The sequence below is a fragment of the Chrysochloris asiatica genome, unplaced genomic scaffold (assembly GCF_000296735.1).
Source record: "Chrysochloris asiatica unplaced genomic scaffold, ChrAsi1.0 scaffold00130, whole genome shotgun sequence".
Classification (NCBI taxonomy): Eukaryota; Metazoa; Chordata; class Mammalia; order Afrosoricida; family Chrysochloridae; genus Chrysochloris; species Chrysochloris asiatica.
This window is the reverse complement of record NW_006408648.1, coordinates 1,017,069-1,040,774: the sequence shown is the minus strand read 5'-3', so window position 1 is coordinate 1,040,774 and position 23,706 is coordinate 1,017,069. Positions and strand designations below refer to the sequence as shown.

The 23,706-nt window shown below is 37.3% G+C and overlaps 1 protein-coding gene across 1 annotated transcript in view; it reads left to right on the top strand.

The window, feature by feature from the left end:
* Positions 1-20,826, top strand: part of KPNA1 (karyopherin alpha 1 (importin alpha 5)) — a 124,136-nt gene extending 103,310 nt beyond the window's left edge. Inside the window, exons 9-14 of the mRNA XM_006869355.1 lie at positions 1,726-1,889; positions 3,394-3,472; positions 13,090-13,215; positions 13,819-13,946; positions 18,985-19,163; positions 19,671-20,826. Coding sequence (XP_006869417.1) covers positions 1,726-1,889; positions 3,394-3,472; positions 13,090-13,215; positions 13,819-13,946; positions 18,985-19,163; positions 19,671-19,858 — 864 coding nt within the window. The 3' untranslated portion in view covers positions 19,859-20,826. The remainder of the gene's footprint in view (positions 1-1,725; positions 1,890-3,393; positions 3,473-13,089; positions 13,216-13,818; positions 13,947-18,984; positions 19,164-19,670) is intronic.
* Positions 20,827-23,706: the final 2,880 nt, after the last annotated feature.

The window sequence follows — 23,706 nt, the reverse complement described above, 5'->3', positions numbered from 1 at the left end:
TCCAACATGAATCTTAGGCTGTCTTCAGATTTTTTTTTATTGATTTTTGTGTTTGTTCTTCTATCTTAGTAGTGTTGAGAGATTTATCTTCTAGCTCACTAGTTCTGGCTGCTATCTCTTCAATTCTACTACTTTGCCCTTTTAGTATATTGTCCATTTCTGATATTCTATTATTGATAGTTTGGACCTCTTCCTGTAGGTTTTGAATTGTTTTCAGTGCTCTATCTATCTTATTTGATTGTTCCTGTAGTGCTTTCCTAACTTCTTCCTTATTTTTCTCAACTCCATTGTATAGTATTTTGATACATTTTATAAACATTTTTCTGAATTCCTTCTCAGGCATTTCCAAAGCCTGCCCATCTTCCAGTATGGAGTGTAGGTATACTTCCAGCTCATTTGTCTCAGTCACTTTATCTTGTTTCTGGACATGTGCAGATATGGTCATCTGCTTCTGTTTTTTGGGCATCTTCAGGGGTTCTCTGTGGACTTAATACTTAGATGGGTATGTATTTTGATATTTTTTATGCTTTTTGAATGCCTCCAGGTAGATGTGATCAGGAAATGGGCTTTCCTTTACACTCTTCTTCATGAGAAATTTCAAGATACCACTGTTGGTCGTTTTGACATAACGTAGGATTTCATTTTTGGCCAATTTCCTCTTTTTCTGCTTGTCCTGCTCCAGGCCTTTTTTCTAGTTGGAAACAGTTCAGGGCCGGCTGTGGCCGTTTGGTTTTAATTGGAAACTGTCTCTTTAAATTTTGAGGAGATCGGTGCGCATGCGTAGTAGAACCCTCCGAGGGTGGGGCTGGGGTGTCCACTAGCTCAGGCACCCATAAAGTCACCAGAATGGAGGTGCTCAGACATCAAGGGACCAATGAACAGCTACCAAAAGAAAAGAACGTCCATACCTTTATCTCAGCGATTCTGCCAGGCGTCTGTGGCAGCTCCGATCCTTCCTCCGCTTGTTCTCACCCAAGATGGTGGCTCCTGGAGCACCTGAGCGTCCCGGACTAGAAAGCAATGGATTTCTTGCTTCTGCCACAAAATCCCCCAGCTGTAAGCCTTCCAACCTTCTATATATTCCTTTATATGTGGTTCAGAGTTCTGGGACCATCCCCTTAGGCTGCTTAGTTGGGTATTCTGTGTTGTTGTTGTTGGATCTCTTTGCTACAGTTCGACCCAATCCGCCATCTTGTTTGTTCTCTGTACAACCAGTTTTGATGTGAACAGAAAGAAATGACTTTTGATAAAATTTAAAATTAGAGAATTTTATCTGTTTCTGGAGAAATTTAAGTTCTTTGGTTTTGTTTTAATTTGGGATATTTCACTGTATATAAAGCCCTCAATTGATCTTAAAAGCTGTCATTTAAAAATAGTATAAATAAAATACAGAATTTTCTGACTCTCGCACTTGTATAAGTTCTTTGATTTATATCTCTTTGATTACAGAGAAATCCCACTCTGAGAATTGGTGTTTTTGAAATTTTTCTTCCTGAGATGTGTTTGCATGTTCTGACTATCTCATTAAACCAAACTGTTGAGAGGTCACTGACATTTCCAAAGATGAAAATGCCACTTAGCCACTTGCTACCTGGTTTCTAGAAGTGTTAATTACCCCATAAGCTACCAAGTATATGTCTGGTTGCTGCCTTCTTGACCATCTTCCCTTACTTTTAGCTTCTATGCTGTTTGTTTTTCTTAAAACATGTCATTTTTCTCTTACAGGTTTCCCCCTGTCTGAATGTGCTTTCCTGGTTGCTGTTTGTCAATGACACCGATGTATTGGCTGATGCCTGCTGGGCCCTCTCTTATTTGTCAGATGGGCCCAATGATAAAATTCAAGCAGTCATTGATGCAGGAGTGTGCAGGAGACTTGTGGAGCTACTTATGTAAGAGATCTTTAAGGAGGGTGGTCTGCTCTTTTAGCATTATATTAGTTTTCTACTTGTTGTGTTTTGGACTGCTATCTTTTCCTGTATATTTATTTGTTTTCATGTCCAAATCTTTTTTTTTTCTTCTTTATTTTAACTGAAGTTTATAAAGAACTTCACTCTTCTCTGCTGTTAAAAAATCATTCAAGAAAAACATTTGGAATAATATAAGCAATTCTAGTTCATTTTGGATGACCATCGACCCACCCACTGAACAACTAATATATTGCCTGTAAAAAATAGTTATTCCTTGTATAGCTCATTTAGAGTTTTAGATTGGTGTCAGATATTGAATCTAAGTTTGCTTTAAAAAGAGGTTTTTGGAATGCCTTTGATTATATAATTAATAAAATTTATAAGTAGTAATGAAGAAACCAAATAAAATTTTGAAGACCTTGCCCCCAACATGATATGTGAAGTGGATTAGAGAAGTATTTTATGCAAAATACCAAACTCTCGGATTATAGTGTTCACAGAGTGACTGTGGCAATTTAGTGCTGATGGCAATGAATGCAGCATGATGCTGTAGGAGCTAGAAGTATGGCTTTCATACTCTGGGGAGTAATCCTTTGTACTCTTTAGTCACTAGATTATTATATATTTAATGAGATCAAATGTGAAGGAACTGACAAAATTTTGAACAGAGTCATCAGTCTTTAAAGGGGAAAGGACCCATGATGAAAGGTTAAATGATCCTACTTAGTCTGAAATCAAGACACTTGTCACATCTGTCTTTAAGGATGTAAAATGCTTCACGGAAAACTTTTTTTGCCCCCAATAAGACAACTGAGGGTTAGTAGAAAGAGTTCATGATTTGAAGCATGAAACTTTATATTCATTTCAAATTTTGTGATCTGTTAATGTATAATTTTCATGTCTGTGAAAACTATATAATATGTAAAAGTATTGCAGAAATGTTAACAATTGTTCTCCATTATTTCAGTAACCATGTAGGACCAAGTAATTAGGAAATTAAACCTATATTAAAAGATTGGGGGAAATTTGGAATTCAGGTGATGAAACACCTGGGAAAGATTACTAGGAAAGTTTATAGTTTTAAATAAAAATATACTGAATAAGGGGAAGGGCAGCTCTTCTAGGGCATGCCTGATATTGCATCAGAATGGTAATGGTGGTGGTGGTTGTGGTGGTGTGCCATTGGATTGGTTCCAGCTCATAGCAGTCCTATATAGGATTTCCAAGGCTGTAATCTTTATAAGAACAGAAAGCCTCTTCTTTCTCCCATGGAGTAGCTGGTGGATTTGAACTGCTGACCATGTGGTTAGCAGCCTAACGCATAACCCGCTACTTCAGAGCTCCATTATCAGAATGATAGGATTCCCTTAATAAACGCCATAAGGTCTTATTCTGCTAAAATCCTATCACATTAATTTTTTCTAGTTTTAAGGAAAAAAGGCTAAGGATAGAACTGTTAGAATATAATTCCTTTTTATGGTTGCAGGCATAATGATTATAAAGTGGTCTCTCCTGCTTTGCGGGCTGTGGGAAACATTGTCACTGGGGATGATATTCAGACACAGGTATGAATGGTAATTTCTTTCCTTCAAAAATGGTATATTGAACCCTATCATCATGCTTCTATTATAATATTTAACTATATATTGTTAGGGTGAATTGTCATGTACTTTTTGTTTCATTATTGTTAAAAGTGGTACCGTATTTGACAGGCGTCACTAAGATTCTATTATCTTTTAATTCCATTTGTCCATTTGAAAGTCCTTTTGTATAACTACTCCCAGTACCACCCTTAGTATCTCTGCTTAGTATCTCTGTCTCAGTCTATCGCTTTTAGTAATTTGGAGTTACTTGTGATGTGTGGCTTTTTTTTTGGGGGGGGGAGGGGAGGTGGAGGGGTGGAAGTGGGAGACAGGAAGATTTTACTATGTTTTTGGTAAAAGTTTACATAGCAAATTAGCTTTCTTTTTATCACTTTGTATATGTTGGAGTCCTGGTGTGGCACTGTAAGGTAAACACTTGACTGCTAACCACAAGGTCAACTATTTAAACCCACCAGATGCTTCTTGGAAACCCTATACCAAGTTGTCATGAGTTGCAACTGACTCAGTGGCACTTAGAACATTATGTATTGCTCAGTGACAGTAGTTAAACAGTTTTCACTTTGTGTCAGCATTCTCATTATTTCCATTCAGTTTACATTGATTTAGTTCCCTAATGTTCTCATTTTTAATTTAGGGTAAATACAGATAATGTGCTGGACTGCAAAGTCATTTGAACCACATGGTTGGTGGTTCAAGCTCACCATCCGCTTCTCAGAAACCTTATACAGGGTCACCACGGTTCGGAACTGATATAACAGCACTTAACAGCAACAACATTGTTGTGATCTCACATAGATGTTTTTTAAGTTTTTATTGTGAATTATGTGATAGTTTACATTAGCTTTACATTCATCCTATGTTATTTCATTTTATTGCAATGATTACAATCCCCTCCATGCATCTCCAAATAACCAAAGGGTTTTGTTGTTGTTAGGTGCCATTGAGTTGGTACCGACCCATAGCGACCGTATGCACAGCAGAACAAAACACTGCCTGATCCTGGGCCAGTCTCACTACTGTTGCCACGCTTGAGTCCATCGATGCTAGACAATCCATCTCATTAGGGGTCTTCCTCTTTTTCTGTGACTCTCCACCCTATCAAATATGACATCCTTCTCCAGCGACTGGTCCCTTCTAACAATATGTCCAAAATATGAGAGGCGAAGTTTGGCCATCTTGGCTTCTAAGGAGCACTCTGGTTGCACTTCTTCCAAAATGGATCTGTTGGTTCTTTTGGCAGCTCATGGCACTTTCATTATTCTTCTCCAACACCATAACTCAAAAGCATCAATTCTTGTACTGTCTTCCTTATTGACTGTCCAGCTTTCACATGCATATGAAGTTATTGAAAATACCATGGCTTGGGTCAGGCGCACCTTAGTCCTCAAGTTGACGTCTTTGCTCTTTAACACTTTAAAAAGGTCTTGTGCAGCAGATTTGCCTAATGCAGTACATCGTTTGATTTCTTGACTGCTGCTTCTGTGAATGTTGATAGTTGATCCAATAAGAATGAAGTCCTTGACAACTTCAATCTTTTCTCTGTTGATAAGAATGTTGCTTATTGGTCTAGTGGTGAGGATTTTTGTTTTCTTTACATTGAGATGTAATCCATACCGAAGGCTGTGCTCCTTGATCTTCATCAGTAAATGTTGTAAGTCCTCTTCACTTACAGCAAGCAAGGTTGTATCATCTGCATATTGCAGGTTGTTAATGAGTCTTCCTCCAATCCTAATGCCAAGTTTTTCTTCATAGAACCCATTTTCTCGCATTATTTTCTCAGCATACAGGTTGAATAAGTATGGTGAAAGAATACAGTCTTGTTGCACACCTTCCGTAATTTTAAACCATTCAGTGTTCCCATGTTCTGTTCGAACAGCTGCCTCTTGGTCCAGGTACATATTCTTCATGAGCACAATTAAGTGTTGTCCATAGCTTGTCATGATCCACACAATCCAAAGCCTTTGTGTAGTCAATAAAGCATAGGTATACATCTTTCTGATATTTTCTACTTTCAGCCAAGATCCATCGACATCAGCAATGATATCCCTCGTTCTATGGCCTCTTCTGAGTCTGGCTTGAACCACTGGAAGTTCTCTGTCAATGTATGATTATAGCTGTTTCTGTATTATCTTTAGCAAAATTTCACTCACAGGGGATATCAAAGAGATTATCCGATCATTTCTGCATTCCTTTGGGTCACCTCTCTTTGGAATGGGCACAAATATGGATCTCTTCCAATCAGTTAGCCAGATAGTTGTCTTCCAAATTTCTTGGCATAGATGAGTGAGTGCCTCCTCTGCCGCCTAACTTTCTTGAAAGATTTTAGTTTTTATTCCATCAATTCCTGGTGTCTTGTTCTTTGCCAATTCCTTCAATGCACCTTGGACTTCCTCCTTCAGTATCATTGGCTCTTGATCATATGATCATATGCTACCTCTTGAAATGGTTGAACATTAACCATTCCTTTTGGTACAGTGACTGTGTATTCCTGGCCTTGGTGATAGAAATGATGCTGGAGAACATGATAGAATTCTGCAAAAGCAATGATTTGTGTATTTCAAATACCTTCTTTAGACAGCATAAGAGACAACTATACACATGGACCTCGCTAGATGGAATACATAAAAGTCAAATTGACTACATCTGTGGAAAGAGACAATGGAAAAGCTCCATATCATCAGTGAAAACAAGGCCGGGGCAGACTGTGGAACAGACCATCAGTTACTCATATGCAAATTCAAACTGAAGCTGAAGAAAATGAAAAGTTCATGAAAGCCAAAATATGACCTTGAATATATCCCACCTGAATTTAGAGATCATCTGAAGAACAGATTTGATACATTAAACACTTAAGACCTAAGACCAGAGAGTTATGGCATGACATCAAGAACATCATACATGAAGAAAGCAAAAAATCATTTAAGAAGAAAGAAGGAAAAGGTCAAAATGGATGTCAGAAGAGTCACTGAAATTTGCTCTCCAGCATAGAGTTGCTAAAGCAAATGGAAGAAATGAGGAGATCCAAGAGCTAAACAAAATTTCAAAGATCAGCTCGAGAAGATAAAGCCAAATATTACAACAAAATGTGCAAAGATGTGGAATCAGAACACCAAAAAGGAAGAACACACGCAGCATTTCTCAAGCTGGGGGAACTAAAGAAAAAATTCAAGCCTTGACTTTCTTTTTTGAAAGATTCTCTGGGCAAATTATTGAATGATGCAGAAAGTATCAAGAGAAGATGGAAGGAATACACAGAATCAACCAAAGGGTATTTATACCCCGCAAACCTACCACCCCCCTGTCCCGGGCACCAACACACAGCCCCCTTGCCCTCCCTGAGTCCAGAATCCCCAGCTGTTCCATCTCTCCATGTCATCATCTTTCCCTTCATTTCTGGTGTCACTGCTTCTCTGGGTAAGAGGCCTACTTATGTACAAAAACTCCCAACTTTAATATTTACTTTAAATTAATCATGCCATGAAGAGAATTATTTTTCCTTGCATGTCTGAACCTCTGCTTCCCACCCCTACCCCCACCCCCTTACGTAGTGGTTACGAATCGTGCTGCTAACCTCAGGGTCAGCAGTTTGAAACTACCATCTGTTCCGCGGGAGAAAGATGAGGCTTTCTGCTCCCGTAAAGATTTACAGCCTTGGAAACCCTGTACAGGGTCACTATGAGTTGGAACGAACTACACGGTGCATAACAACAACATCTTAGTGAATGGCACCAACAGTTCTCTAGGCCAGAATTTGGTCATCAGCTTGATTCTATTCTCTCCTCCTCCTTTCTTTTAAGATACTGATAAGTCCTGTTATCCCATCTGTACCCATCCCTGCTATTGCATAGTTGTTTCTTTTACCATTCTCATATCACTAGAGTAATGCTTGATCTTTTTGTTGCCTTTGAAGGTGCCTTCATAGTATAGTGGTTAAACACTTGACTGGTAACAGAAAAATCAATAGTCTCGACCCATCAGTTGCTCTTAGGAAAAACATGTCTGGTTCTGTAGAGTTCAGCCAAGGAAACCCTATGGAACACTTTTCTGTATTGTTGGGGCCCTATAAGTTGGAAACAGCTCCTCAGCAAGGTGTTTGGTTTTGGGTTTCGTTGTCTTTGAATGTGTGAAGATCCTTTAAAATCTGGTTCCTGTGCAGACACTCTACGGAGATGTGTCTTACAGGGTCGTTATGAGTCTTAATCAACTAGATGGCAGGAGGTCTGCTTTGTGTTTTGTGTCTATTTAATGACATTTTAAACTTATCTTTTCTCTGTTTTAATACGCAAAAAATGACTTCATTTTAATTTACCTACCTTTAATTGCTCATGAAGTAACTTTATATTAAAATATTAGTGTCAGATGAAATTTCATAGTAAGGATGTATTTGCAGATACATGGTATGCACATTAATTTTCTTAAGATTTTTGATGTGCACAAACTTATTTGGATACATTTTAATTGTCTCAGTATAATTTCTTGGGTTTTATGCTTGGCACGTTCATCATTTTTAGATCAGCTGTTACATTATCTTCTAAGCCTTGTGGTTTATTTTTTTTAAAACTACTTTTTAAATCACTTGAAAATTTATTTTAGGGACTGAGATGAAAACTTAATTTTACAAAATGAGTTTCAACTAGATTACCCAGCCATCAGTCATTGGAAGAAGAAAGAATTTACTTTTATCATACACTTATTTTTTAAATATAAATGCCTATAGAAACAGCTTTGTTGCTGTTGTTAAGGGCTGTTGAGTTGGTTTTCAAGGAGTGGCTGGCAAATTTGAATTGCTAACCTTGTGGTTCAAACTGACCTTACCCTATAACACCAAACCAGGACTTCTGTGAAGCAACTGTTGTTGTTAGGTGCCATCGAGTTGGTATCTATTCATAGCAACCCTATGCACAACAGAAGGACCACTGCCTGGTCCTGGGCCAACCTCACAGTCGTCGTTATGCCTGAGCCCATCGCTGCCATCACTGTGCTAATTCGTCTCGTTAGGATGTGTTCCTCTTTTCTCTTACCCTCCATTTTACCAAACATGGTATCATTTACCAGTGAGTGGTCACTCTTGACAATATGTCTGAATATGAAAGACAAAGTCTGGCCATCCTTGCATCTAAGGAGCACTCTGGCTGTACTTCCAACACAGGTCTGTTTGTTCTTTTGGCAGTCCATGGTGCTTTTAATATTCTCCTCCAATACCATAACTCAAATGCATTAATTCTTATACAGTCTTCATTATTCACTGTTCAAATAGAAACAACTGTAGGCATTTGTTAAAAATAAATAAATTACGTGATAAAAAGAAATCCTTTCTTTTTCCAGTGTCTGATGGTTGGGTTATCTAGTTGAAAACAAATTTTTATAAATTCCTCTAGATGTTTCTGGACTCCTGGTCTGGCACTGTAGGATTAGCACTGCACCCCAAGGTCAGTGTGAACCACAGTGTTGGCAGTTACAACCTACCAGCCACTCCTCGGAAACTCTAAATAGGTTTGCTATGAGTGGGAACTGACTAGACAGCACTTAAAAACAGCAGCATAGTTTTTTCTAGAACAGACGTGTTCTTTTTGTACTGATAGACTTTTGAGTCCACCATATGTTTTTATCATTGGAACTTTGTGGTTTTATTTTCTAATAGAGTAGGTATCTTCTAAGTGTATTTGCCTTTTATCTCTTATTTGTGTAAACTGGGATCCTATCCTTTTTATCTTTCTATCCTAACAAACCCACCATTCATCTTAAATTTGTCTTTCTTTGGTTGACTTGTGTGTTGCTGTGATGTTGGAAGTTATGCCACTGGAATTTGAAATACCAGCAACATTACCTATAGTGGACAGGTTTCAGTGAAGTTTCCAGACTAGGAAGAAGGTGAGGCATACTACTTGTGAACTTTTAACCAATGAAATCCTTATGAAGAATAGTGGAACATTTTCAGATACAGTGTTGGAAGATGAGCCCCTCAGATTGTATGACACAAAAAATAAGACTTAGGAAGCGGTGCCTTCTTAAAGTAGAGTTTACCATAATGATGTGAATGGATTAAAGCTTTCAGAACCTTCATTTCAGAATTAAGAGAAACAGCTGCAAACATCCATGGAATATACAAAGTATGAATCTAGGAAAATTAAATGTTGTCAAAATGAAATGGAATACATAAAGATCAGTATACTAGTCACTAGTAAGCTGAAATGGACTGATAATGGCTATTTCAAATCATGACTGTAATGGTTTACTATGCTTAGAGCGACAAGTGAAGGAGGAATATTAATCGTCAGAAAAAAGCATTTCAGAATCAGTGCTGTGCTGTGATAGGATGATATCCATACGCCTGCACAAGGAAGACCACTTAATACCACCAACATTCAAATGTACACAACAGTGACAAGGCCAAATGTGAAGACAATGAATTATACCTACTTCTTCAGTCTAAAATTGATCGAACATGCAATCAAGATACATTGATAATTACTGGTAATTGGAATGCAAAGGCTGGAATTAAAGAAAGGATCAGTAGTTAGAAATATGGCCTTGGTGATAGAAATGATGCTGGCAATTGCATGATAGAACTTTGCAAGACCAATGATTTCTTCACTGTATATACCTTTTTTGAACAATATGAAAAGTGACTATACACGTGGACCTTACCAAATAGAATACACAGGAATCAAATTGACTACATCTGTGGGAAGAGATAGTGGATAAACCCTACCACATCATTAGCCCAAACCAGGCCATGGGCAAACTGTGGAAACGACCATCAATTGCTGATATGCAAGTTCAGGCAAAAGCTGAGGAAAATAAAAATACGTCCACAAGAGCCAAAGTATAACCTTGAACATATCCCACCTGAATTTAGAGATCATCTAGATTTAGAGAGCATCTAAATTTAGAGAGCAGGTTTGATGCATTAGACACTAATGACTGAAAACCAGAAGAGCTGTGGAATGACATCAAGAACATCATACAGAAAGAAAACAAAAGGTCATTGAAAAGACAAGAAACAAAGACAAGACCAAAACAGATGTCAGAAGAGACTATAAATGTTGCTCTTGGGCATAGAGAAGCTAGAGTGAATGGAAGAAACGAGGAGGTAAAGGGGCTTAACAAATTTTCAAAGGATAGCTTGAGAAGACAAAGTCAGGTATTATAAAGAACTGTGCAAAGACTTGGAGTTAGAAAACCAAAAAGGAAGTACACGCTTAGCATTTCTTAAGTTGAAAGAAATAAAGAAAAAATTCAAGCCTCAACTTGCAATAGTGAAGGATTCCACAGGCAAAATGTTGAATGATGCAGGAGGTATCAAAAGAAGATGGGAGGGAATATACAGAATCACTGTACCAAAAGGAAATGGTCAAGATGTAGCATATAATCAAGAGCCATTGGTACTGAGGGAAGAAGTCCAAGTTGCACTGAAGGCATTGGTGAAAAACAAAGCTCCAGGAATTGACAGAATACAAATTGAAATATTTTAATAAACTGATGCAGCACTGGAGGCTCTATTTCATTTATGGCAAGAAATTTGGAAGACAACTACCAGGCCAACTGACTGGAAGAGAGAGATATTTGTGCCCATTCCATGACCCAAAAGAATACGGAAATCATAAAACAAAATAATTAATATCACCTACAAGTAAAATTTTGCTTAAGATAATTTTTAAATGGCTGTAACAACACATTGACAGGGAACTGTCATAGGTTCAAGCCAGATTCAGATAAGGACACGGAGCAAAGGATATCACTGCTGACATCAGATGCATCTTGGCTGAAAGCAGAGAATACCAGAAAGATGTTTGTTTACCTGTGCTTTATTGACTACGCAAAGGTTTTCAATTCTATAGATCATGACAAGCTATAGACAATGTGAACATTGTACATAGACCGAGAGACAATTGTTAGAAAAGAACAAGGGAATACTGAATGGTTTAAAATAAGGAAAGGCGTACATTCCAGGGTTATTCACCGTACTTTATTCATTCTGTAAGCTGAATTATGTAAAGGAAGGGCATGGCATCAAGGTTGGAGGAAGACTCATTAACAACCTGTGATAATAATATGACACAACCTTGCTTGCTGAAAATGAAGACATAAAATACTTAGTGATGAAGATCAAAGACTGTAGCTGTCAGTATGAATTGTACCTTAATGTAAAGAAAACAAAAACTCTCACCACTGGACCAATAAATAACATTATGATAAATGGAGAAAAGATTGAAGTTGTCAAAGACTTATTTTGCTTGGACCCGCAATCAACACTCAATGGAATCAGCAGTCTAGACATCAAAGGACGTGTTGTATTATTCAGATCTGCTGCACAAGACTTCTTTAAAGTATTCAACAACAAAAATAATCAGTTTGAGGACTAAAGTACAACTGACCAAAGTCATGATATTTTTAGTAGCTTCAAGGAGCTCTTGGTAGCATAGAGATTACAAATTGGGCTGCTAACCTCAAGGTCAGCAGTTCAAAACTACCTGCTGTTCCGCAGGAGAAAGATAAGGCTTTTTGCTCCCGTAAAGATTTACAGCCTCAGGAACCATGTACAGGGTTGCTGTGAGTTGGAACCGACTCAACAGCACACCACCATATGCATGTGAAAGTTGGACAGTGACTAAGGCAGTGCACAGAAGAATCGATGCATTTGAATTGTGGTATTGGAGAAGAATAGTAAAACTATCATGGGTTGCCAGAAGAAAAACAGATTTGTGTTGGTAGAGGTGCAATCAGAATGATTCTTAAAAGCCAGGGTGGTGAGACTTCGTTTCTTCAATCAGAAGGGAACTGTCTCTGGAGAAGGGCATCATGCTTGGTAAAGTGAAGGATTAGTGAAGATTCTCAGTGAAATGGATTGACACAGTGGCAGCAACAGTTGGTTCAAATGTAGCAATTGTTGTGGGGATGGTGCATGCAGGACCAGGCAGTGTTTTGTTCTCATAGCATAAAGACACTATGAGTCTGAACCAACACAACTGTACCCGACAACAACAGCAATCTTACAAAATACCTGGTGTATTTCATTAAACATTTGGAAAGTACTTCCTAAGTATATGTTGATTTATTGTTGCCAGGTGAAGAGTTAAAATCTCAGACCAGTTTTGATTTTCTGACCCTTAGATAGATTTATCTATCCAAAAGACATTGATAAAGTAATTCTTTTCTATTTACTAACATTCTTTATTGCGCTTTATAAAGTACAGTCTTAACAGTAAAATGAAATTAGTTTGATAATATTAGAAACTTACTCTTTATAGCAGCAAACCCTCTTTTCTACATGTAATATTTTGTTTTTTTTTAAAACTTCAAGTAGAGGTTTTAAATTATTGCTTTGCCTAAATTTTTTTCTAACAAGCTTGTTTATATTTGGATCAGTGTTGTTGTTGTTGTTGTTAAGTGCCATCGAGTCGGGTCCGACCCATAGCGACCCTGTGCAGGGTTTCCAAGGGTGTAAATCTTTACGGGAGTAGAAAGCCTCATCTTTCTCCCGCGGAGCGGCTGGTAGTTTCAAACCGCTGACCTTAAGGTTCGCAGCCCGATTCGTAACCACTACGCTACCAGAGCAAAATTCTTATCTTTTTCAGGTAATTTTGAATTGCTCAGCTCTGCAAAGTTTATTGCATTTGCTGAGTAGCCCAAAGGAATCTATCAAGAAAGAAGCATGTTGGACAATATCTAATATCACAGCTGGAAATAGGGCACAGATACAGGTAATGGTATATATAGCCCTTATATATTTTATTGATAAATAAAATTTTTTCAGTAATATAATTTTTTTTTTACTATTCTATGGATTATAAATCTTTAAAGCATTTTTTCCACTGTTGCTTGAAGACCCCTAATTTTCAAGGTTGTTGTCTTGTTTTATAGTCTACTTCTTACTTTTTAAAAAAACTTACCGGTCTTTTAATATGTAATGTTGCTCTTAGGTTTCCCCCTTTGCTGCTAACATTTGATCGTATGCTAAGATCCAAGTAATAGTGTCTTTTATTTTTAAAATGTTTTTCTGAACTTACAATTTGGCTTTGTTCTTGCCAAGTAAAATATGTATTTTCCAATGAACCTCTTTTAGATGGCTTCAGTTTTTCACAAACCTTTGGGAACTAAATTTTCTTTACAAGGTCACTAACTCTAGGGAGGGTGGTATAAAGGTAGAACCAAACAATTTAGGGATAATGAGAACTTTTTTTTTATTTTAAATGGGCAAAGGTGTCATTCGTGAAGCTATGCTGAAAGTTATAGTTAGTATCACAAACAGTTTTTACAAACCTTGTAAAAAAATTTAAACCATTTAAATTTTACTTTAATTTCAGACTGTTATAGGTGCCAACATTTTCCCAGCCCTCATTAGTATATTACAAACTGCTGAGTTTCGGACAAGGAAAGAAGCCGCTTGGGCCATCACAAATGCAACGTCTGGAGGATCGGCTGAACAGATCAAGTAAGTACTAACCAGGTGGTGTTTCAACTATACCTTATACAAATGCCCCCCTCTTACCCCAAATATTACATAGAATGAAATATCAACTCCATTTGCAGATGAGATGAGTGAGACAGGATCTTATAAATAAAAAGATTCAATCTAGCCTTCTAGAAGATGTTTTCTCCATTTCATAATTTGACTCAGATTAAAAAGTATTTACTTTTGTAAGAACTAAGGCATAGTTGAGGTTTGAGGCCATGGAAATTCTACTCTAGATCTTTTCGTTCAGAAACATCTAGGTATTTTACAAAGCTACTTATGGAATCCTTATGTTTTCACTGTAATAACTAACTCTATTTCTGGTTTCGATGTCTTAGTAATAGAATTGAACCAGACACACACAAAAAAACAGTGGTATGTCTTAGAATACAGTACCAAATTCAGTGTAGCAAATGCTGTGTTGCTGTTGTAGTTGCCCTTGAATTGGTTACTTCCCATAGCCACCTTATGCACAACAGGACAAAACACTACCCAGTTGTGCGCCATCCTGACTCAGAATCATTTTATTGCTTGTGCCCATTGGTGCCGCCACTGTACCAATCCATCTTGTTGGGGGAGGAGGTCTTCCTCTTTTTCTCTGACCCTCCACTGTACCAAGCATGATGTCCTTATAGGCAAGTGGATCTTATCCTACCTATCACAGACAGCATTATGATTCAAGATAGATCTTGAATGTTGTTTTACAGAATGAATGGATGCCATTCCTCTTCAATTTGTCATTCCTGGCATAGTAACCATAGATTGTCAGATTTAAAATGGTCAATAACAGCCCACTTTCACTCACTAATGCCTAGGATATTACTGCTTATGCATTCCGTTTCATTTTTGAAAACTTCCAATTTTCCTAGATTCATACTTTATACATTCCTCGTTGCTATTTACATGTCTTGTTGCTATTTTCAGTGGATGTTTGCAGCTGTTTCTCCTCAATTTTAGTTGTGCCCCATCAGCAAGTGAAGGTCCTGAAAGTTCTACTCCATTCATATTATCATGGTTAACTATACTTTGAGGTGGCAACTTTTCCCCAGTTGTACTTTGGCTCATCTTCTGCCACTATTATCTGACAGTGTTCTGGTGCTATCTGACAGTGTGCCACAGGACTCCTGTGGTGCTGTAGGATAAGCACTGGGCTGTTAACTGCAAAATCAGTGGTTCAAACCCACCAGCCACTCCTTGAAACCTTATACAGGGTCGCTATGAATTGAAACAGACTCCGTGGCACTTTTAACAACAAGCAACAACAAACATACAGAAGTAGTACACCCTTCCTCCTTCCTTGTTTGTCTTATTAGTCTAGAAACTCCGCTGACCTGTCCAACATAGTATACCCTGCTGATATTTAAAGTACCGGTGGCATAGCTTCCAGCATCACAGAAACACACAAGCCATCACAGTACAAAAAAATGACAGACAAGTAGTGGGCAAGTCCCATGGTATTCAGTTAAGGAGAGGTATGTATTGGCTTGAAACTTTAGAGGCCCCCTTGCCAGCAGCTTTTAAATTTTAATTCCTAGAAAAGACATAAATTTAAACAGGAATCCGTTTCCCATAGGAATATGATATATGAGGGTAAGTCAAAAAGTATTGCTACTAGTATTTCAGTTTATACATGCATGAGGTTTATTCCAAACTAGATGTTTTTAAACATGTCTCTGATCAGTAAACACTACTACAGATATATTCTTTTAGTAATACATGTTAATGTTATTAGGGTGTTAGAAAAATCAAATACTTTCTGTGCTGTGAAAAAAAATACCTTTGAGGTCAGGGCTGATAACACAATTTCAGCAAAGCTCAGATGGACATGTTAAATCACTGAGATGTTGCAACAAGTTTAAAGACTGTCATCCTTGATGAATGCAGGAACTGGTTGAAGACCAGAAACTGTTGGAAGAAAACTATAGAATTACCATTAATGCTGTAGCTTCTAAAGTTGGGATCTCACATGGTTGGGCATTCTCATTTTAAGTGAACACCTTGGTGTCAGTAAGCTTGCAACGGGATGAGTGCCAAAATCATTGTTCTGCTCAACAGTCTTTAAGATGATTTTATGAAATTAATAATAATCAGGTGATGAGTCTGGATTTACCAATATGATCCCGAGAGCAAGGTCTAATCAAAACAGAGGCTCTCTAAGGAATATACGGGAGCTTCTATAGGCTCCCTGTGAACCGAAATGGATTTGATAGCAATGGGTTTCGTTTGATTTGGTGTGTGATTCTAAGTATGTTTCCACCTGTGGCAGTGGTCTTAAGTAATAATCATTATACTTTCATTATTTTTAAGTTTGTGTTCACATTCAGATATATAATTACTATTGGCCCTTAAATTTACTATCATATATTTTAAAAATTGATATGAACTACACATACTTATAAGTAGCTCTGGTAGCATAGTGGTTACAAATTGGCTGCAAACCTCAAGGTCTGCAGTTCGAAATTACCAGCCATTCCGCAGGAGAAAGATGAGGCTTTCTGCTCCCATAAAGATTTACAGCCTCGGAAACCCTGTGTAGGGTCACTTTGAGTCAGAATCTACTCCATGGTACTTAACAACAATAACACATACTTTTGGTTCTGAAGTTTCACCTTCTTAAAAATTTCAAAAAAATATTTCTAAAATACTTGTTGTTGTTAGGTGCCATCAAGTTAGTATGGACTCATAGTGACCTTATGCCCAGCAGAACGAAACACTGCCGGATCCTGAGCCAACCTCACTACTGTTGCCACGCTTGAGTCCATACATGCTGCCACTTGGCCAGTCCATCTTGTTGGGGGTCTAACTCTTTTCCTCTGACCCTGCACCTTAGCAAACATGATATCCTTCTCCAGCAGCTGATCCCTCCTGACAACATGTCCGAAGTATGATAGATGAAGTTTGGCCATCTTGGCCTCCAAGGAGCACTCTGGCTGTATTTCTTCTAAAACGAATCTACTGGTTCTTTTTGCAGCCCATGGCACTTTCAAAATTCTCCTCCAACACTATAACTCAAAAACATCCAATTCTTGTATGGTCTTCCTTATTCACTGTCCAGCTTTCACATGCATATGAGGTTATTGAAAATAACTATGGCTTGGGTCAGGTGCACCTGAGTCCTCAAACTGACATTTTTGCTCTTCAACACTCTAAAATACTGTGGTGTCTTAAATCAGAAACTCTGTTAGTGAATAGTAGAATTACTGCCTCTTTTTACTATTGAGCATAGCTATTTATAATGATGAAGTTGATTATCAGTCTCTGTGCAGTTTCTTCTTAACTTTCTCAATGGGTCTCCTAGGTATAAAATTATCTTGTCAGATCAGCCTTTTCAAGCTTGAGACATTAATATAATTTCAGAAAATTGACTCAGTGACTTCCCAGATAATGCATTCTTAGAGACTAAACTTCTTTACCCAAAAAACGTTAACTGGCAGTGTCTTTCTGTTAGATTGGTCAGTTAGCCTTGATGGCTAGTGTAAGGTAACAGTTTTCCAAACGACAGTTTTGAGATCCTCAGGCATTTATAGGAAAGTTAAGGTATATACATACAACAACTTGACCTTTAGCTAATACTTGTTTAATATTTTCAGGCAACTTTTTATAGTTCCAGCAGACACTTGTTATCAGCAGTTGGCTACCTGTTACGTTGTAGCCCAGAGATGTCAGAGGAACCTACTACTAAATAGAAAGATAAAATCATACTTTCAGTATGACATTGAGGTTGTGTTTTTTATGAGCCTAGCAGACCTTCAGATGGTGGTATAGAGAAAGCAAATTTGTGACATTAAATGTTTATAATAGATTTAAGAGTTTAAACTCGAAGTAAAATAAAATTCTTCACTACTGGGTATGAAAACTAAACTTATTTTTCCTATTGACTCCTTTCTCTTTTTGTTTAGACTTCTTTTGGGAGGGAGGGTTAATACTTAATCTGATTTTAGTTAATGAAAACTAAATGTGAAGTTCACGTTCAGAAAATACTTTTAAAGACAAATTTAATTAAACATGGAACACTTGCCTGTAGTACCTTATTTTAAAAGGCAGTTATAAAACAAAAAAAATGTTGGTTATCTTTGGAGCTTGTTGAGGTTTCTTTTGAAAACTGATAAATAAAAGGGGAAAGAATCCAGATTTATTTTGCCCTTTTATATAAGATAAATCTAGGTGATAACCATATAATTAGTGAAGTGGAATTTTTATTTTCAGAAGTATTTCAGGTGATCCTAAGAAATGTTAGGATTAGAATATTCTCATTTTGCTACTGCGAGAAAATAACGGAACACTGTTGTGAAGCAGTCTTTCCAAAACTGATTCAAATATGATGAACTCTCTGACTTTGTCTACCAATTATTAGGAAATTCAAGTGACAGAAAATTATGTTAAATGACACCATTCAAAATCCAAACTATAGGATAAAACCAGCTTGTTGCCACGTGTAAATTGCAAAACAAAACTGAGAGTTTATGGTGGACAGATTAAGAGGTGGTGGGTATTTGAGTCACTGAAATTTGCATAATGCCAGATGCTTGGTATTATAGATAATTGTCTGCAAGTGTAAAAATGATTTTGAAAGTGGTTGCGTTGTATGTGTGTATGTACATCTGTGTGTGTTTTAAAAGAATCCTCATCATTTAGAGATAAAATGAGTGACATTTACATCAGCACGATCCTGGGGTGAGGAGTGTGTGCAGTGGTACACCTCAAATACAATTGAAAATTGAGAATCACAGCAACTGAATAGGAGTTTGTTGCCTGTACTTTTAAATTTTGTATATATTTTTAAATTTTCCATCATTAACAAAACACCAAAATGGAAATTAATCAGAACTATACTATTTTGATGAATTACTTGCATTCAAAGTAGGAGAGTTTTCTAGTTTCTTGGAGTCCAAAAATTGTGGCAAGAAATAGGAATGGACATGGTGACAGAGAATTGGTTTGGGGATGATCCCCTCCCCTCCACAAGTTAAAACATTTTTTAAAGGCTTTGACTAAATTTTTCTTTGCATTAATTTAGGTACCTTGTAGAACTGGGTTGTATCAAGCCGCTCTGTGATCTCCTCACAGTCATGGACTCTAAGATTGTACAGGTTGCCCTAAATGGCTTGGAAAATATCCTGAGGCTTGGAGAACAAGAAGCCAAAAGAAATGGCACTGGTATTAATCCTTACTGTGCTTTGATTGAAGAAGCTTATGGTAAGATAGAGTTTTTACCATATAGGAATATATTGGGGAGACGGGGGAGGTGGCATATATCTGTATCTCTATCTGTAATCATAGAGATAGATGTAGGAGGCCTGGTGTGGTGCTGCAGGATAATGCGCTGGACTGCAAGGTCAGTTTGAACCACAAAGTCTGTAGATCAAACCCACCAGCTGCTGCTTGGAAATCTTATACAGGGTTGCTATGAGTTGGAACTGACTGGATGGCACTTAACAACAATAATGTATCTATTGGAACGTAACAACAACCGTCCAATAAGAACACTACTAACTACTATTTCTGGGGACTGAATATTGCTTGTATATGGTGAATATGTCAGTTTGCAATAGAAGTCTTCAGGTACAGTCCCAGCAATAATTTCTGTGTTACTATTTAAAAAAAAAAAATTAGAGAACATTTTTTTACTTCAAGGAAGAAGACATAGCAAAATATTATCTCATTGGAATTTCCAACAGATTAATACCTTATTTTTCATTCTAGGCCTGGATAAAATTGAGTTCTTACAGAGTCATGAAAACCAGGAGATCTACCAGAAGGCCTTTGATCTCATTGAGCATTACTTCGGGACTGAAGATGAGGACAGCAGCATTGCACCCCAGGTTGACCTTAATCAGCAGCAGTACATCTTCCAGCAGTGTGAGGCTCCTATGGAAGGTTTCCAGCTTTGAAGCAATACTCTGCTTCCGTATTCCTGTGTCAGACCAGGCTACCCAGTCAAGTCCTTTTGTGGAGCCCACAGTCCTCATGGAGCTAACTTCTCAAATGTTTTCCATAATACTGTTTGCGCTCATTTGCTTGCCTTGCGCACCTGCTCTCTTACACACATCTGGAAAACCTCTGGCTCTCTGTGGTGGAAAGCCTTCTAATACAAGGGTAACCAGGACGGCCCACTCTCTTATGGAAAATCCCTAGGCTTTGGAGATCTGCACTTATATAAGAGTCTTGGGAATATATTCGTGTATTAATGTGGTTCCCTTTTTTTGTGGGGGAAAAGAGAGGACTCCTCATTCCCTTAAAAGTGGGAAAAATACTGACAATAAAAGATGAGACACAGCCTTTACCTTGAATTTCACACAATAACTTGCAACAAAGGAGATGTTTAGACCTGTTGTGTTTACTTCAGAGTACTTTTCATGAGTTCTTCCACAGTGAACCCGTGGATCACCTGGTGGCTTTTTCTAGCCAAATTTGCATTACCCTCTGAGAATGGAATGATTTTTTTTCTTCTATTGGCGCCATTCTTCACAGATAACTAAACCATCGACTCCCTCACCTTCAGCCTTCAGTGAATGTGCTTTCTAGTTGTCAGGAATGCTGAAGAATTAACACTTTGACTCTTTAATATGATACTGGTTTGCAGATTCCTCTAGAGCAGAAAAGAGTGGGGCACATATTAATATGTATTGCTGTTGCTTCTCTTTGGTCTTATGTGTCTTAGGATTTAGAAGTGGTTCCATTCTAATGCTGGGATGAAGATTTAAAATCCTTAGTAATCAAAACTATATCCTGTAATTCAGTTGAGAAGTTTAAAACAAAAACTCCAGTCTCCCTAAACTCAGCCAGTGTGACTAGAGGCTGTGTTTCTGCATTAAACAAATGTTTCAGGCTTTATGGTCCTGATCAAGGTCCTCATTAATTGGAGTTCACCCCAGGTGCTTTTCCTTCTATGAATGCGGGATAATAAACACTTTTAAAGTTATTTTTCTTAGCCAAGTGCAGCTTGATTCTAATGTAGTTAATGCTACATATATGATCCCTTTAATGTAGCATCTCAAACTAGTAACCATCTTCTCAGTATGACCTCTTAACCCAAATAAGGAGACTGATCTTCTTCTTATAGCCACATTTCCTCTCATTTTATTTCATTTCCCACTAGAACTGCCCCCTTCTTCCCAATAAAATAACAACAGTCTCCATCTTCTGGCTGATTTAGTGATGACTGCAATCTATACCTGCAAATGGCGCTTCCAGTACTGTGTTCGGTGATCCACATTTGTGTTTGGAATGGAATGAAAAATAAGCTTAATTGCCAAGAGAACTGCAACTGAGTTCAGTAGGACTTCTCGGTGCTAGCTGGCCATCTTGACTCAATGTTGGGACACACCGTCAAAGAAGATTTTTTCTTGATGTATGTGCTGTTCAAAATGAATTCTGAAGGAAAAATTGCTCACTTCTGCTTGAGAGCATACCCTTTAAAGCTTTCTAGACTTGTCCTCGTTTAGAATTCATCATAACCCCAAAGTATGAACTATTTGGAAGTTGCCCCTGACAAGTAATTATACATCTCTGGGAAATCCTGCTGAATCTTAGGGAAATTCAGAGTTTTCATACCTCATCATGATGTTATTTAAGCATCCAACTTATGTGACCTGATTAAAACTTTTTAAAAATCCACTTCGTTCAAACTAAAAATATTCAAAAGACAAAAGGACACTTAACGGCCAAGAGTGTGACGCATTCTAGTCTGTAGTTGAATTGTGCCCTGGGATGGATGCCGTCTAATGTCCGTCTGTTATTGATGGAGCAGCCACAGCAAAACTAGCCCGCTCCCATCTATAACTGTTAACTTTTTCTAGTGCTGCTTTGTGCTGAAAGAACATTTTAGTTTGCTGCACTCAAGCTGTAAGAGACTTTGATTCTTTGTAATTTTAGGGATAAATTAGGTGGTTAATTTAAAGAAAAACTCAATGTTGCCTTTACATCACATTAAAATATAACTTCTTTCAGAAGGGTAATGGAAGCACTGATTCATAGTAAAAATCTTGTTTTTAGCTTTGACTTTTTTTTTTGTGGTTGAGTTTTTTTTTAAGTTGTAAATTACTGATAACATTTATATAGGATGTTTTAAGTTATGTACCTCCTATTGAGTAGTTTAAAAAATTTCCGTTTTGTTTTATAAACCAACTAGAATGGAAAAAAATAAAATGCACACAAAGTTGTCTCCCAAGTTAGTAAGAGTAGGATATGCTGGGAACTTTTGCTAGCAATTTCAGGTGTCTCCATGAGTGAATTAAAAGTCTGTTTAACTGATGTGGTCTATTTCCTGTCTAAATAGAGGAATTTATCTTGCTTTTTAGAATCATTGGTCACGAGATCCTGAGCTAGTATGGGGTTTTATTTGCAGTAATCTGATCTTACTTAAATATAAAACTTGAAATTTGCTGAAAAGGTAAATCCCAGAATAACTCAGATGTGTTGGAATTCATTGGTACTGATAAAACAGCCTTTTTTGGTCATTATAAAATGGTATTTAAGAGGTAACTGTAAATGTCATTTTAATGAGAACTTCGGTGAAGACATTATAAGCATTTGGGAACTACATGAAGGATCAGCAGCTAGGTGCCATGAAATCAAGAATATAGATAACGAAGAAAGGTGAGATTTAGGAGACAAATTTCTCTTTGAACACTTTTAATTCTTGTTCTTGTCACCAACTAGTCAGGGCCCTTCTTTCTTTATGTTAGTTGTACTGCCTTTTCAAACTACTGCCCTAGGGCCATTTTCTTCCATCTGTAGGTGAAACTGCTTCATTTGGGCTCAGAGTTCTTTTCATAACATTGTCACAGAAGTAAGCATTGGCAATTATCCCATAATAAATCTGAATTGTTTCAGGTGCCTGCTGATTGTGCCTAAACAAAAATACGTAGTGCATTTTATAAGTGGAAAATTGCCAAGCAAATCCTCTGTTGTACATGATCACTCACAGTAAACTTAAATTAACTTCTCTATACTAAATAAACATTTCATGTTTTTAATACTCCAACTTGGGGTTGAATTCTGAAGGGTTTTCCTCAGTTTAAAGGATTCTTCTCTTCATACTGATGACTTTTGTGAAGCTTTTCAAATCCACAGGCAAATTGTTTATAGCTGTTTTAGGGCTTGGGCTTTTTTTTTTTTTTTTCACTGTGTATGCAAAATTGTGATATCTAAGGGTAACGTTCAGTAAAGAAAAGGGAGCCACTTTTAGAAAGGGGCATTGTTTGCTTTTCATAGTTATACACTATATGTTACAGGTGTGAATTATTTGCTATCCTAAATTAATAGGGCCATTTCTTTCTGTTGTCAGGTGAGCAGATTAAAAATGTATCTGTCCAGTCAGGAAATATTTTGGTCTTCCTTTTTATATCAGAAATTAAATTGAAGGTACTGGTACAGTAAGTCTGCTGTTAGAGAATATCCTATAATATGTTATTGTCAGAAAATGATGGGTTATAAGAAAGAGTATCAAGACATCAGAAGAATAAATGATGAAGTTAAATATGCTAATTAAAGTGTCTTCAGGGTATGAAAAAAGGAGTAGGGTGATCAAAGTTCTATTTTGTTTTAAACTAAGGGTAAATAAATAAAGTAGCCCCTGCCTGTTTTCATATAGATAATAAAGGCAGCTTGTTTTTTCTACAGTACACCTGTTTCTAGGCTAAGGGTTTCACTTTTTCTGTTATGATGCTTTAACTGTTCTTTGAGGTGGATATTACCACTGTTTAATGTAGAGAGTGTGATTCAAGATTGGTGGTTC